This window comes from Otolemur garnettii, unplaced genomic scaffold (genome assembly GCF_000181295.1).
Source record: "Otolemur garnettii isolate 467f Iridium unplaced genomic scaffold, OtoGar3 scaffold00005, whole genome shotgun sequence".
Classification (NCBI taxonomy): domain Eukaryota; kingdom Metazoa; phylum Chordata; class Mammalia; order Primates; family Galagidae; genus Otolemur; species Otolemur garnettii.
In genome coordinates, this window is record NW_003852400.1 from 8938304 (window position 1) to 8953805 (window position 15502).

Consider the following 15502-nt stretch of genomic DNA (forward strand, 5'->3'; position numbering starts at 1 on the left):
ATGACCTATAGTGTAAGGAGTGCATGGTCTTTGAAGACAGAAAAAGGTGCATTTCAATCCCATTTCTAGCACTTCTGTGTAAGGTCCTGGGGAACTATTTGATCTAGTTTAGCCTCATATATCTTGCTTGTTTATCCTGCATAAGGACAGCCCTACCCTGCTCATCCTGTGCAGGTGAAACGATTGTGTACACAGAGTGCGTGGCATGCTGGGTTTCCTTATTCAGCAAAAATGGACTCTATTCTTATTCTGTGCGAGCCACTGTGATAAGGCGGGGCTATTATATAATTATAGCTCCATAGGAGGCGGGGCTATAAATATACGTTCCCTAGCCTCCCTGGAGCTCAGGGAGTGTGAAGCAGAAACAGAAAAAGCTAACCAATACACAAGGCAACCTCCTCGATTGGTAATTTTAAAAGAAGAAAGTAGTGTAATGCGTCAGTATTGTGATGGTTCACACTAGCGTGGCTGGTAAAAGCTGTTTATGTGCATTTCTCTCTAACTCTGCATTTAGCAGCATCAGCTTGGTAGGTAGAAATTAGCCGTGGTGAAAATATTTACACCAGAGAAATCATCAAGAGCCGCTCAGGAGCCCTCACTCCCACTCTCCTCCCTGCCCCAAAGAGCTTGCGGAGCTCCTTGCAGAGACCAGGGACAGAACACTTCAGGCAAAGAGAGTGTCGAGTGCCAGAGCCTGAGCTTGGAATGTTAGGGACGGATATATGAATAAGACAAGTTACAAGAGGGACCATCTCTGAGACAGTACTAAATTAGTGAGCATCGTAGGGAGTGACCAGGGCTGTGAGCTTTTAGGTGGTCAATAAGTGACATTTAATTGACAAAGCTGGCTGAGGATCCAGACTGTTTAGAACCCAGAACATTCCTTTGGCTCAGGAAAGGTAATCTCCATCAAATTACAGCTCTCTGCTAGGACTTCAGTTCATCTAATCTTTACCAATTTGTATTAGGCAAAGAAGAGGTAACTATGTTTCTTAACTTCTGCTGCTAATTACAGCACAACCTGAAATTGGAACTGTGGAACTTTGTTCACAGCAGCCCATACTCAGTTCTCAACTGTGTTTCAGTGAGACACAGGGAGTGGGGGGAGAAAGGAAGGAAGGGGACTGTGTCAAAAATGCTTTCTCTGGGGTAGGGAGGGGGCCGGGGGAGAAGCAATTGAATTTAGGCTCCCCAAGGAAAAGTCCAGAAACTGTGTCAAAGATTAGGAGTCTGAAGAAAGCAGTTGCCAAAGAGGAACTGAGAAGCCGGGGCTGACAACAAGCTGGCCGTCCATTTGCCAAGAGCGGATGCAGGTCCCATTTGAGCTGATCCCTTTACCCCGATTTCATGTTTGGCTCAGTTTTCAGGAAATTAACTCTGTGAGAGCTTGAAATTTAGGTATAAATTTTGAGGAGATTTCTTTCATATTAATTGAGACTATCTCAATAATAATATTTAGGTACTGTCCATAATGTATATTAAGAATTTAAACCTTTTATTACCTTAAAACAAATTTTGTGATATAGGCTAATGACCATTCTCTTACTCTTTTCTCATAAATGGATACATATAATTCATGTCACCTTTCTCTAGCTTGTCTCCTCTTGAAGGCTGTTCTCACTATCAGATGCATGATGACTTTATTATATTTCTATATAGGTATATTTTATGAATTTTTTAATATTAAAGAATATAGCAAGACCTTGGAATTAAAGTTCAATATTTCACTAGGTATTTAAGTCTCAAAATATTTTTTCACATTTTAGTATGTGTTTTCATTTTTTGGCATAGTGACAGATAATAGAATTTCTAGGTAGGTCTTGATGATGGAATAGCAGTGAAAATAGTGATTCATTTTCATATTCAAAATATGCTTATAAAGTGTCCTTGTCATTGCAGTATATAGTATCGCATTCAAATAATTCTCTTCTTAATTATTTGCATTTTTTTAAATTAAGAAAACAGATGTTGCATAAATATTTCAAGCAAATTGGAGAGTCAGAAGGCAAGGGAAATAGGATTTCTGGCACCTGTGGTTCAAATGTTATTTAAATATATTTTCTTTATTTCCCCCCAAGATTCAGTGTCATTTTTAAGTATGAGGAAAGGGAAAAATAATCCCCACCTGCTAAAGGCAGAGGCACTTAGCCTGGAAGGACGGATGAGACTCAGGAGGTGGTGAGAGGCTTCAGGAGGGCAGTGGGACTAGAGGACACCAGGCCTGGTGACCTTGCCTGGGGATCACTGCATCTGCCTGTGATTGGAGCTTTTATTGATGAAAAAAATAGAGGCCAGTGCATGTTTCTGTTCACAGTTAGAAGAGACATTTGGTCATACCTGAAGTGCAAGTCCTTAAAGGAGAACTGAGTTTCAATAATTCCAGTTGTTTTCACTCGAGAATGCAGAACGTCTTTCTCATTTGGCACATACCCAGGTGCTGTTATTCTATCTAAATCATTAAGGTAGCTAAGAAAAACAAAACAAAATAAGAAATTCATCTTTTAACTTTGCATTTGAATACAACACGATTCAATACAAGGGAGTTTTGAGTGTAGGATCCATTAAAAATGTTAGACTGTATTATAAGAGGGGCTTTATCTAACAAATGCAATCAGTGTAATCTCATTCTTCATATTCTGAATGAATCCAAAAAACTAAAAAATAAATAAACAAATAGAATAAAAATAATCTCCACCCAGGTGCCATACCAACTCTGCCACCAGCCTTAAGAGTCTGGTATCTGTAGAGAGTGGAGACTGCTGCATGTGGCTCAGAGAGGACCCCTGGGCTTTGCTCCTAGAGTCAGCTACATCGGTGCTCTCTTAACTTGTGCTTATGAGGTTTATGTGATACATTTGCTGCTAAATGAATATGAGCATGAAAAAAAATTATCTTTGTAGGGCCTGGATCATTATGATGAAGAACATAGCTGCCTTGTAATGGTAGTCAGAGTATCCTCAGAATTCCGTAGTGTGAATTTAGGCACTTTGGATTTTATCTGAGTGGGTTTTAATGTCATAATTTGAAAGTTGTTGGTTATTTTTGCATGGATTGCCTAGTTAAAATCAGCCATTTCCGTTACATGCCACAATATCCAGGTATCTTAATCAAAGAAGCAGCCTTTGTCTCTGTTGCTGGTTCTGCATGCTGGAACTCACTCAGGAAATTGCAGACCCAGCCCTGAGTCAGCGCCCCAGAGCGGCAGGCTGAACTCACCCACTGTCCCCTCTCCCAGCTCCTCTTCCTTCGCACATGGTTGTGCCCTTTAATCAAGGAAGCGTGATTAAAAAAATCCTACTCTTATCAGATTGAATACCATCTTCATTCTCTTCACAGGATCTGGGGTGGGAACGCTCAGGAAAGAGTCCAAGTAAGCTGTGTACTTTTAGTCCAAGATTCTGGTAGGTTAGAGGGAAAACCTGCTCTTAGCCTCTTCATCTTTGAAACCTGATAATGTCTTTAGGCTAAAATGAAGTGTTTTATTGCTTTAAACATTTTTGAAACCACAATTCTAGACTTTTTATTATAAAACTTTAGTACCTTAGCAATGTGATTGTTTCCATGAAAATTTTAAAGATAAAGAGTGGAAGCCCTGGTAATATTTTATGACAAATTTCAGCATTACATTGAATCAAATTTCTCTCTCTCACTGTATATATATTTGCATCTGAAGATACCACAATTCAATACAAGTGAATTTCGAGTTAGGATCCATTAAAATTAATAAACTCCATTTTAAGAGGAACTTCAAATGCAATCAGTGTAACCTAATATAATATAAATATAAAAAAATATATATATATCTCATAGAGAGATAAAGACTGGAGTACTTTGATCAAGATAGAATTTGAAAAGTAGAATCCAGTTAAATGTTATTGTCCAAAAATTGAATCCATTCAGGGATTAAGTAACACTAGCACAATGTCTTAGAAATCAAGTTATTTCATGATTATAAACTAAATTCTATAGCAATGTAAATAATCAATTCATGGAAGAGCTTTTTACTTTTAAGCAAAAACAAAGAATGTGCAAGTACTCTAAAAGGATGTTGGTCAAAGGCAAAAAGAAAATCACATGTCAAACACATAGAAATAATGCGAAAATTTATCAACATTTTTTTATCCTAATAAAGATTGTTCTCTTTTAAAAAAATTGTGATAACTGAAGATATAAGTGCATTAAAGAATGTATTCACTTATTTTCTATTTTGAGAAGCGATTTCTTTTGTGACACTCTTATTGACTAAGTGGTAGGTACACTGCTGGTCAGCTGGGTCACACAGAAATGGAAAAGTAAATAAATAAACATACCAAAATAGAGATTCAATTCATTTTAATGGTAGCTAAATGCAAGCCTGGTAAAGACAATTTTAATGCACTTTTATTTACATCCCAAGCAAAGCAGAGGCATTAGCAGGCTGAAATATTTGCATTTAAAAGGCTCATTTTAATAAGCAAATGTAAGATTTGTGTGTTGTAGCCTATAGTCTAATGTTTAGACTAAACAGAGGCCTTTAATCCATATGGTTTAAACAACTTAAAATACTGGATTGCTTTTCCAATCATGTAAAAACTCTATTTTTCCTGATGAAGTCTGTGTTAATTCTTAAAGCACAGGGAATTTAGATGGCCCACTAGATGGCCACCGTCAGTAAATCATGCAGTCCTATCCAAAATCCTTCCCCTGCTTGCCACTGCCAGGCCTCTTTTCTTCCAGTTGGCCAGAACAGCTGGGGGGTTGTGTTACCAGCTGCAGCATTCCTTCTTCTTAGCTGGATTAGATTCACCCCTTCATTGTCCTCAACTTGAAGGATTTTAATATTTGAGAAAAAAAAATCTTATTTTCACCAAAAAACAAAAACAAAGAAAAAGAAAAGAATGTTAGAGACTTTGCTCTATAGCGTGTATATAAAATAGATCTGAAATGTTGTATCAGTTTGATTTTATATCCAGTTTTACAATGTAATTATTTAGAAAATATCTCTTCATTTCTGGGAGAAAGCAGTAGCCGTCCAACCATCTTTTTAAGCAAAATTTTGTTTAACATTTTTTTAAGGAAACCTAAAGGCAGAAAGAAATTAACATTTTCCTTTTTGTTGGTTTATGTGGCTATATGAAGAATTTCTGAGACACAGGGCACAGAAATCTTCTTTCCTGTTGTTATTCTACTGCCCGGCCAATTAATCTGGGCAGTCAAAAGCTATTACAATATAGGCAACTTCACAAAATGAATACAAGTCAATTTTGCTTCATTGTATTTAACTTGAAGAACCAATAAAAATTTTTAATATGAATCTACAGTAGGGTAAATAGTCCCAGGGTAAAACACATCTTAATCATTTAAACACAGGAAAAAGCTAAAGTTAAAGATTAGAGAGTGCAGTAAAATGTTATTTTAATTGCCCATTTTAATCACATGATTTATAAATAGCTTTTTGCTATCCAAGAGCAAATAACTTGGTAAACACAATGATAATATAATTGCAAATAAATTCCTTTCACTATTCCAAGGGGAAAATAATATATATTAATATCATGAATCAAAGACTAAATATTTTAGTGGCAGCTCACTGTTATTGGTCTCTCTAGAATTGTACAAAGCATGTTTTATGGAAATATTCCATCATTTAGCTTCTTACTCGTTATCAATGATTATTGATAATGCCTTTTGTAGAAAAGTAATGTTTTACTACACTCCAGAGATTTCCTTTTATTTTTCACGTGTGGCAGGCACTGAGAAACTTTGGAAAGGTGTTATTCAAGTTTATATAATCACAAAATGGTACCCATTCTCTCATCAGAGAGACATGGGTCGCTCCTTCTTCCAAAGGTAATGTGCCCATAGGAATTTGGGGTCTAAAGTGAAGATGAGTGGGTAATCCCAGAAGACTGGCTTTGCCCTCCTAGCATTTAAATGGTTTGTTTCTCTCCTTCATCATTCTCTCCATCACTGATTAAAACTCTGAAGTATCATGCCAGCGTCATTATTCTGTCCTCAAATGATCTTTTATTTATTGTGCTTTTACATGACTGGTTTGTTTCTGTTTAATTAAGGGCTTTTTTGATGTTCTATTGGGGGTTCAGAAAAAAAAAGAACTATATTTATATATTTATACTCCTTCATGCCTTCATTTGCCCAGACATGAATATAAAGTCTAAGTAGATGGCATTTACATGCATGCGCACGCATTTCTACAGGCATATAAGAAACACTGCTAAAAAGAAATTTTAAATCATTTTGGTAATGAAATTACCAATGAATGACATTGACAGTGAAAATTATATACTCTTTCTGGAGATTCCAAAAGAGACCTACAGTATAAACGTGTTTTAGAAATTAACTTTCTTCTAGAATATTTTTTTATCACGTCCCTTTATCCAGTGAGCTGAAGCATGTGTCATTGATAAAATTATTTTAGGAGCTCATTTCAGTAACGTGGATACACATGGTGGTATAGCTCAAAACCTCATTGTGCATGTCCCTAGCACTAGGCACAATGTAAATTCTTTTTAATCGAGGGAAGATATTTGCAACACACGGATCTTTTCAGAAAAAGCTTCAAAGTTAGTTATTTAAAATGTTCCCCAGTTATATTTTTGTAAATCTCATTTACGTCACCTCATTTTTTTCATTTTATTTCCATTGATTTTTATTTTGTCATAATAAAATGTAAAGCCATTAACCTCCCTCATCTGTGTTCAAAAATGCAGTTTAAAGAATCATAATTCTCAATTTTAAATGTTTCAAAACAGATTCACTTACTAAGCTGCCGAGTCATTGAGCTGATATTCAGAAGCCCTTTCAAAACAGGCCTGAATTCCTGGGTCTTTCCACAGTCGTTTTATTACGTCAGCCAGTTGAGGTGTCATGCCACCGTCTTCCAGGGTACTTGCCAATGTGTAAAGTTGTTGTTGGTCTTCCTAGAGCAATGTTTTGATAAAAAGGGTAAAAATCTGTTATCTGGATTCATACAGTCTATTTTTTAATAGAGCATTTTAATTTAAGGATTTGTATCTTATTTGTTTAGCTAATAATTACACTGACCATCTTTTCAAAACATATTGAAGTTAGCAAAACTAATGTTCACTATAATGGCAGGCTTCTGTGTAAAAGAATTCTCCTTAGCAAAAAGTATAAAATATTATGTGAAGAAAGTATTATATTTTGGAGTACTCTGACTTCCAAATGTGATATCAAAAAGGATAACAATATTTTTGTGTATCTCCATTGAACTTGTAGAGGGTCAAAATGCTAGGGTAAAAGAGTAGTGAGTAGACTCTAATATTACGTCTTGTCTTTTGACAATAACCCTATATTTTTTAAGAAAAATATGCCAAGTAAAAATTAGAGTAAAAATAAGAAATTTATTATTCTGAAATTATGTATTTTTAAAATCAATATATAATATTCTTTGCCATCAGGTATAGCTTTGTAATCATATAAATAAGCAATAGTAAACATTTAGATCTCCACCAAGTTTTGGAACATCCCTATAGTTGTTGATTGATTGTATGCCTTTGGAGAAAATTAATAAGACATAGGTAAGAATTTATTAAGCAATGGAAAGCAAGGATAGACTGTTATCCCTAACATTAGTTGCAGATTTCCAAGTTGTTATAGGATGCATGTCTGCCAAATGTATTTGGTCACAGAACTTTAATTGTGTAATAGAACATCTTAAGGAACCAATGTTCTTTGTTTCAGATTGTAGAGTTCCCATATATATGTATATATCATGTTTTTTTAATCCACTTACAAATTGAAGTGCACATCTTGGCAATTGTGAGTTGTACTGTCATAAACACTTGCATGCAGTTGTCTTTTTTATTAAATGACTTCATTTCCTTTGGGTAGATACCCAGAGGTGGGATTACAGGAGCCAATGGTAGGGCTACATCAATGTAACACACTGAGGGGCACTTGACCTCACCCATAAAATTCACTTCCTTGGAATGGTTCGATCCTATGCCAGTGATAATTAGATTTAGGTCCCTAGCCAACATATCTCTTTTGAGCTTCAAATGCACATTTGCAATCGCTTACATATGTAAATATCCCATGGAGCTTGCAAATTCAACACATCCCAAACTAATTAGTTCTTCCCCATCTTCATTTCATGTTCCCTATTCTTTTTTTCCCCTTATTAACCATCCTGTTAATTATTTTGTATTGAGATATAGAACTTTTACCAGGGAAACTGAAATACCTGTCAGCATGAAAAGTGAATTTTCTTCCTAGAGGCAGTTACATGAAAAAACAGGTTAGTATCAGGTCACTTAGGGAGTCTGGAATCCAAACAAGGAGGTTAATCTTAAGACCTCATCCATGACAGCCTGGGATAATTTCTGACCACCAGGACAGCCCATCCTCCAAAAGCTTGTTGACTCTTTGCTCCCCATCTGAATATTGCTGAGCACTGCCACTGGTCACCCCCTACAGCCTTATAGTCAGCTAGCTTGGCAGAGGAGCTGTCCCACTGCTCATTGGTTATTAACAGTGAAGGTTCTGAAGGGGGCACATCAACTGCTCCCATATACCAATGAGACACAATAATCCTACTAGGTTGTTCTCCCAAACCCTCCTGACTCAGCCTCTCAGATGGAATGTTTTGTAAAGGTTTCCTCCCACCTCCTAATGGTCACCTATAAATTTACCAATTTACTGAGGATTGAGATTTTCAAGTTTTCTTTTTCCACTTTCTTGATTAGTGATTCCCAACCATGTAGAAATTAATGAAACCAATTACATCACCACTGCTACCAAGACAGAAATACTAAGAGAGACATACTTTTCAGATTAAATTCGTTGTTATTTTGGTCTCTATCATGTAAAAAATGCAAAGATGCAGTCCTTATTCTTAGTAATTCTACAAATAAGGATCTAGCTTCACATTCAGCTGTGCTGCTCTTTTAAATAGAAGATGCTTTGCAGTTACTTGTTCACGTTTCTCCAAAGAACAACAAAATGTTAAGTGTGCCCTCATGTAAATAGTTGGTAAGGCAGAATCCAGAGTTCTGCTGACTCTCCCTCCATTTCTAACTTTCCCCACCACTTGGCTCCAGGAGGAGCTGAACTCCAAAATCTTTTCATTCTTTATCATTCTACAACATAGTCATTGAAATGGTGGTCCAGTTATCCCTCTGACCCTGGCTTTTCCTGTGAACCTCAGATTTTAAACAGGCCCTCAAGAGACCACCTAATATCACCCCTTAATTTAAAGATGAAAAACATAAGGCTCATGGAGGATTAGTTAATATTATGTAGGTTGAAATAGGGCAAAACCCACTTCTGGCCCCCATTATAATGTTTTCCCTATGCAAGGATTGAATGATTAGAAATATTCATTTTTTTTCTTCTAGGAAATAGAAGAAGTTACTGAAAAAGGTGTACCTTCTGTTTACATTCTAATTACCTTTAGAATGACTTAATGTTGTTCAAATTTGTATGTGCAATGTAGTAGTCTATATATTTGTGTCAGAGAAAATGATACCTTTGCCTGCTGCTGCTCATTTAAATGTATTGCGTGCTTCGTACAGTGTAGTGTTTCTGCAACAGTGATGCCAGTCATCACTGAAGACCTGAAATCTATTGATAAGAGAGTCAGAATCTTAATGATTGACATACAAGTGGAGAGGGGATTTATCCTTTCCTTTAAAATTAATAGCATGACAATGACAAAAGCATTGTTTCATCTTTATGATACCATTGGCCATTTACAAGGTCTAACCCAAAGCTGGGTGAACAGGATTACAAATGTTACTTTCTTCTCTGTATTTATTATACTGCTCCTCTCTGTTTTTATTGCTCCAAAGGCAAGATGTAAGAATTACGCTGGGGAGAGTTCAATTGACATCTTCTGTTGCTATCCAGCTTCCTAGCTGCTCCGGGATGAGACATATGGAAATGGGTGAGTTCTTCCTGTGGATTGTTTTTGGCTATTTTTTTTTATGGGTGGGGTCAACTATTGCATATAAGTATACTTCTAATGAATTTGAATGTGAAATAATTACTTTACAAAATATAAAATAGAGAAAAAATGGAATTATTTGGATGTTGCCTTATAAGCAACTCTATGACCACTTGACTATATTTAATATTCAATACACAAGCGTGTTGCTTATGCATTCAATTTGAAATCTTTTTATAAATGTTGACATTGTAAAATAAGCAATTCCCTATTGTTGCACAGTGTTGTAATCCTCATCAAACATAAATCATAATTGTATTTTATTATTCAAATTCTTTTCAAAATATCCCTGAAATGACTCATAATTAAACCAAAAAATAATATAGAGATATTACAGATTGGGTTTATGGTAGAAACCCTTTTGTACTTCCAATCATAAGCAATAGTTTTCTAAATTATTGTGTATTATGTGATATTAAATTTGACTCCTAGGAAAACAGTTCATGTTAAATAAGGTTATACTACATGGTGAAAAAGAAAACTTTTACTTAAAGAAAAATGAATCTTATGCTAAACAAAATTAATACTCATATGAAATGTGGAAATCTTATTTTTTTTTTTGAATTTTGGGTATAGATTAGTACTATAAGCTTATTAAGTCCTAGCATTTTTTTTTCTTTTTGTCTCTAACTCTATTTTAGAGTCTAGGGCTATCATTATTTGCATACTTACTGCACTTCTTGGATTTACATAATCAATTCCAAGGGTAGTCATGGCTTTCACAATAGCTAGGATGGATTGCAAAGCATTACTGTAAATTACTGCCTTGAACTCCATGCATTCTTGTTCACTGTAACCGTTTTTATGGATGATCCTACAATGAAAAGGGAGAAGCTTTTGTGAGTTGAATAATTGATCATCACACCAAAGTATATCAACAATAAATTATCTGAATGAAATGGCAGTACATATTCATTAAAAAGGTCAAAGAATTTCGACCACATATGTATGCCAAATCTGAATAAATTATGGCCTTAGATTGTTAATGTCATTGTCATTTAATAGAATATTTTCTTTCGGGGATACCTATGATAAATATGAGGAAGACTTAGGTTGTGCTCTAAGCAAAACACTTTGTACAATGAGTAAATCGTGGACATTTACTTAGAAAGCTATTTCTTTTAAAGAGAAAAATTCCTAGGACAAAGATACATGCAGAGTTTGGAAACTTGGTGTTGTGTTTACAACCTGATGTCTGGAGGAAGTGAAGGCATTTAGTGGACATTCATGTCTTTTCCTATCATTTAAGACACACTGGAAAAAGGGAGTGCCGACTTTCTATTTGCAGCATGAACAAAGACTATTTTTTTAATGCAGGTAATTGTACTATTAGATCCCTTGTCACTTCCCCATCTGCGTACGTGCCACTGAGATCTCAAAGTTGAAATGACGAGACATTTTATTTGGCTCAACTCTTCTCTTCCTTCCACTCATTCAGACAGAAGTCAAGGTTTTACTAGTAGTTTTGGAATCATAGCTTAAAATATATTTACTGATTAAACGTTAAGATCTTTGCATGTGCTCTAATTACACATTTTTGCATCTTTATTGCATGATATGTTCTTGTTCCTTCCTTTTTTTTTCCCCGTGAGACAGGGTCTCTCTGTTGCCCAGGCTGGAGTGCAGTGGCTCAATCATAGCTCGCTGCTGCCTCAAACTCACAAACTCATGGGCTCAAGCTATGTTCTATTTTTCATACCTCAGCCTCCTGAGTGACTGCTACTACAGGCGCATGCCACTAGGCTTGACAATTTTTTTTAAATATTTTTATAAAAATGGGGTCTTGCCATGTTGCCTCATCTGGTATAGAATTCCTGGGCTCAAATAACTCTGCTGCTTCAGCCTCCCAAAGTGCTGTGATTACAAGCATCAGCCACCACATACAGCTTATTTTTTCTTACTGTTTTTGAAGCTCTTTGTGCTCATTCGACATCTTTTGGGATGTCATGTTCCTGAAGATTTATGTTGTGTCCATACACACAGAGGCTTTAGCATAAGGGAAAAAAGAGCATAAAACCCTCTTTAATATCTCTGATAATATTAGCATCTATAAATACAGGATTCTGAACTTAAAGGAGTGAAAGCAATTCCTATATTTATTATTTATTGTTTTTTATATTTCATTGCCATTATTTGCTGCATTTCAACTTTTAACATGGCCATGGTTTTTTTTTTTTTTTTTTTTTTTTTGCAGTTTTTGTCCAGGGCCAGGTTTGAACACCCCACCTCCACTATATGAGGCTGGCACCCTACTCCTTTGAGCCACAGGTGCCGCCCCATGGCCATGTTTTTTTTTGCATTAAACATTTAAATAATTTGAATAAGCAAAAAAATAGACAATTAAAGGCCATAGTAAAACACAGTAAAATGTCATGATGGAAATAAAGGAAATAAGTTCATTAAAGAAATCCCAGTTGTCTGTCAATACTGGAACTGAAAACACTATTTTAGTTATTAAGTTAAAATGGTGATTATGAATAAAGTTGGGACACTTGGGTTTTTTTCATGGAACAAGTTCTGACACTTATCCTTTCGACAGAAGATGAGGAAATATTTATGACAAAGCAAGTGATAAAAGAAAACTTTAAAAAGTCCACTTGAAGTGGGTCATTCACAACATAGTTTTTCTAGTAGCTGCATATGTAAGTTTCTGTTGACATAGTGCTCCCTAGCTACAAGCTGGTTTCTAGGTCTGATTAAATTATTGAAGTCAATGAGCTTTTGCTGGGCATTTTCTGTAATATTCTGAGTTATGTGCTTAGGAGAACAAATGAATTATACAAATCCCTTCTTTTCAAACACATACAGACTAGAGTTCCCCTGTATGATGCAGTAGCCACTGGCCATTTGATTAAAATTAAATTTTAATCACCTGTGGCCAGTGCCTACCATATTTGAAAGCACAGATAGAGAACTTTCCTAACATCACACAAAGTTCCATTGAAGAAATAGTGGGTACAAGTACAGAAGAGCATGTAATCAGAGTTTTGAATGGTATGATAATGTATAGCAACAATATTTGCATGTGGTAAGATGCGCTTCGAAAAGAAAAAGTGACAAGGTCCATTTGGATGGGATAAGGTATCAGAGAAGACCTCCCAGGAGCAGTGATGATCAGATGATTTTTCAAGGTTAGTTATTCCTAGATGGTCGAAAGGAAGGAGAACATTCTAGGTAGAAGAATCAGTGTGAACAAATAGATGCCCACAATTACTAAGTGTTCAGTATGTGCCTACCTCAGTGTAAATACTTTCTGCATTGCCTTTTTATTTCTTACAAAGCCTTCCTGGGTAAAATATGGTCTGCATTTTATACATAAGAAATGTAGGTAAAGATAAATTAAGCAACTACCTCCAACTCAGTGTGAGGCACAGTTGGGCAACAAGCACACTCTGATTTGATAGTTTACCATCGTGACCACTAAGCTTTGCCACCTTTCATAGTGTGCGAGTGCATAGCCTATGAAAGTTCAGCATTGCTGAAGCAGAAAGTAGGGGGGAGTAGAATTCATGGAACAGGAGGATGAAGAGATAGACAAAGGCTGGGTTCTGAAGTGTCTTATAGGCTATGGCAAGGGGATTGATCTGGATAATGCAGCTAAAGAGTTCATTCAAGGAAAGAAATACAGTAATTTTTAAAGGGATCAGTTGGTGGTAGTGTGGCTAATGCAACGGAAGGAAGAGTAAGGACATAGGAACTACTTGGGAAGATACTCAATTCATCGAGGCCAGAAATGACAAGGTTTAGACTAAAGCGGTGACAATGGAGATAAATGACGTGTTTGGAGACACCGTGTAGACAAGGTATGACTTGGTGAGAAGGGGCGGGTTCAGCACAACTACACCGAGATCTATGGCTTTGGAGGCTGGTGTTGCTGTAATTAATTTTAGGGAAATAAAGCAGATGGAAGATACATGTAGTGCTGTTTGTTCTGATTTGGACCTAGCCATAGGGGACAGAAGTAGATGTCTCTGCATTCCTTTCTAAGACAAATTGTCTGAGTTTGAAAGAAATATTCTGGGACAGTCAGCTTAAAGATGCTGGTGAAAATCATTGTCTGTTAGCAATTTACATTTGATAAGCGTGCAGAGCAAGTAGAGAAGAGGATCCAGTACACGGGATACTGACATTTAAGAGTGGTCAAAGAATTGAAAAATAAAGGAGGCAGAGTTAGGGAGGGAACTGGAAACGAGTGTTCTGCTAGAAGCCAAGGGAAAGTTTTGAGAGAGAAAAGTGGTATCATGTGGAATTAAGGATGTAAGCCTTCATAAAAAAATGTCTGTTAGGCGATCATAAGTGATCTTCATAAGAACAATTTCTGAGTGGCATGTCAGAGGCAAAAGTGTGATGGACATGGCTGAAGATTTATGGGAAGTGGAAAGTAAAGAGAGCTAGAGTTAAGCATCTTTACAGAAATTACATTGAGAAAAAGGGACGTGGCATAAGGCAGAATCCAGATACTTATTCTTTTTAAATAATAAAAGTAATAAACGCTCATTGTAGAAAATCTGAGAAGCCCAGCAGTATTCAAAGCCAGGGGCTCTGAACTTTAAGTCCTGCTATCAAGAGCAAATTTCTTTGAACACTGGTATATGTTCTCCCATTTTTTAAAATGATCTATTTTGTTGTAGTTGAAATAAAAATGTTCAAACATTTTCGTATCCTGTGTCCTCAGTTAATACAGCATTTTCTCATCATAAAATGATCTCTTACGCATGGGATTTATGATGGCTGCATAACATTGAATTGAAGAATAGTCCTATAATTTTGCAGCCTATTTGCTGGCGTTTCATCTTAATTTAGTATACTTTGTTTTATCCCCAAATTCATTATTTCAAACACACATAAATGCTCATATTTCATACATTTGGATTTTTCAATGTTCACACTTGCATATTTTACATTATTTCATATCTCACAAATGTATTTAAAAGATTAATAATTATAATTTTCTCAGATTACTACATATAGAAAAAATTATTTCTATACATTTTCTGCTGTTCTGCTTATAATTTTACATAATAGTAATTAGTAAAACAGTATCATATTTTAAGTAGTGATGAGAAATTTTGTTTCCTAAAACCTCATTTTTATTGGATAATATTGAAAATTATCATTTATTAGTTTACTAAGATGAAAAACAACTCATTATTGACTTAATTTTTGAAAGTAAAATATATTATCTATATTTAAAATTTTTTCATTTGTGAACTATCTGTTCACAGATTCCCCATTTTTATATATCAGACAGCTTATTGTTTTACTTAACCATCTATAGATCTTTATATATTAAAATAGTCAATTATGAGTTTTTCTCTGGTTTTCTATTTTTTGGTTTAATTTTATTTATAGTTTACTATATTTAAAAGTTTTTATTTTTATGTATCCAAATAATTGTTTATTTTTAATCTTTATTTATACTGATAGACAATGGAGAGATTAAAAAATAATAGAGGTTCAAGCATGATTATAACCTGAAAGAAAAGATCAAGTGGACACTATGGTGTTATAAATGAGTAACAGGTGACTTAGGAG

General features: G+C 35.4%; 1 protein-coding gene across 1 annotated transcript in view; it reads right to left on the reverse strand.

The window, feature by feature from the left end:
* Positions 1-15502, reverse strand: part of GNAT3 (G protein subunit alpha transducin 3) — a 42997-nt gene that overhangs the window by 10908 nt on the left and 16587 nt on the right. The window contains exons 3-5 of the mRNA XM_003782623.1: positions 10640-10781; positions 6763-6920; positions 2338-2466 (exon numbers count right to left, since the gene is read on the reverse strand). Coding sequence (XP_003782671.1) covers positions 2338-2466; positions 6763-6920; positions 10640-10781 — 429 coding nt within the window. The remainder of the gene's footprint in view (positions 1-2337; positions 2467-6762; positions 6921-10639; positions 10782-15502) is intronic.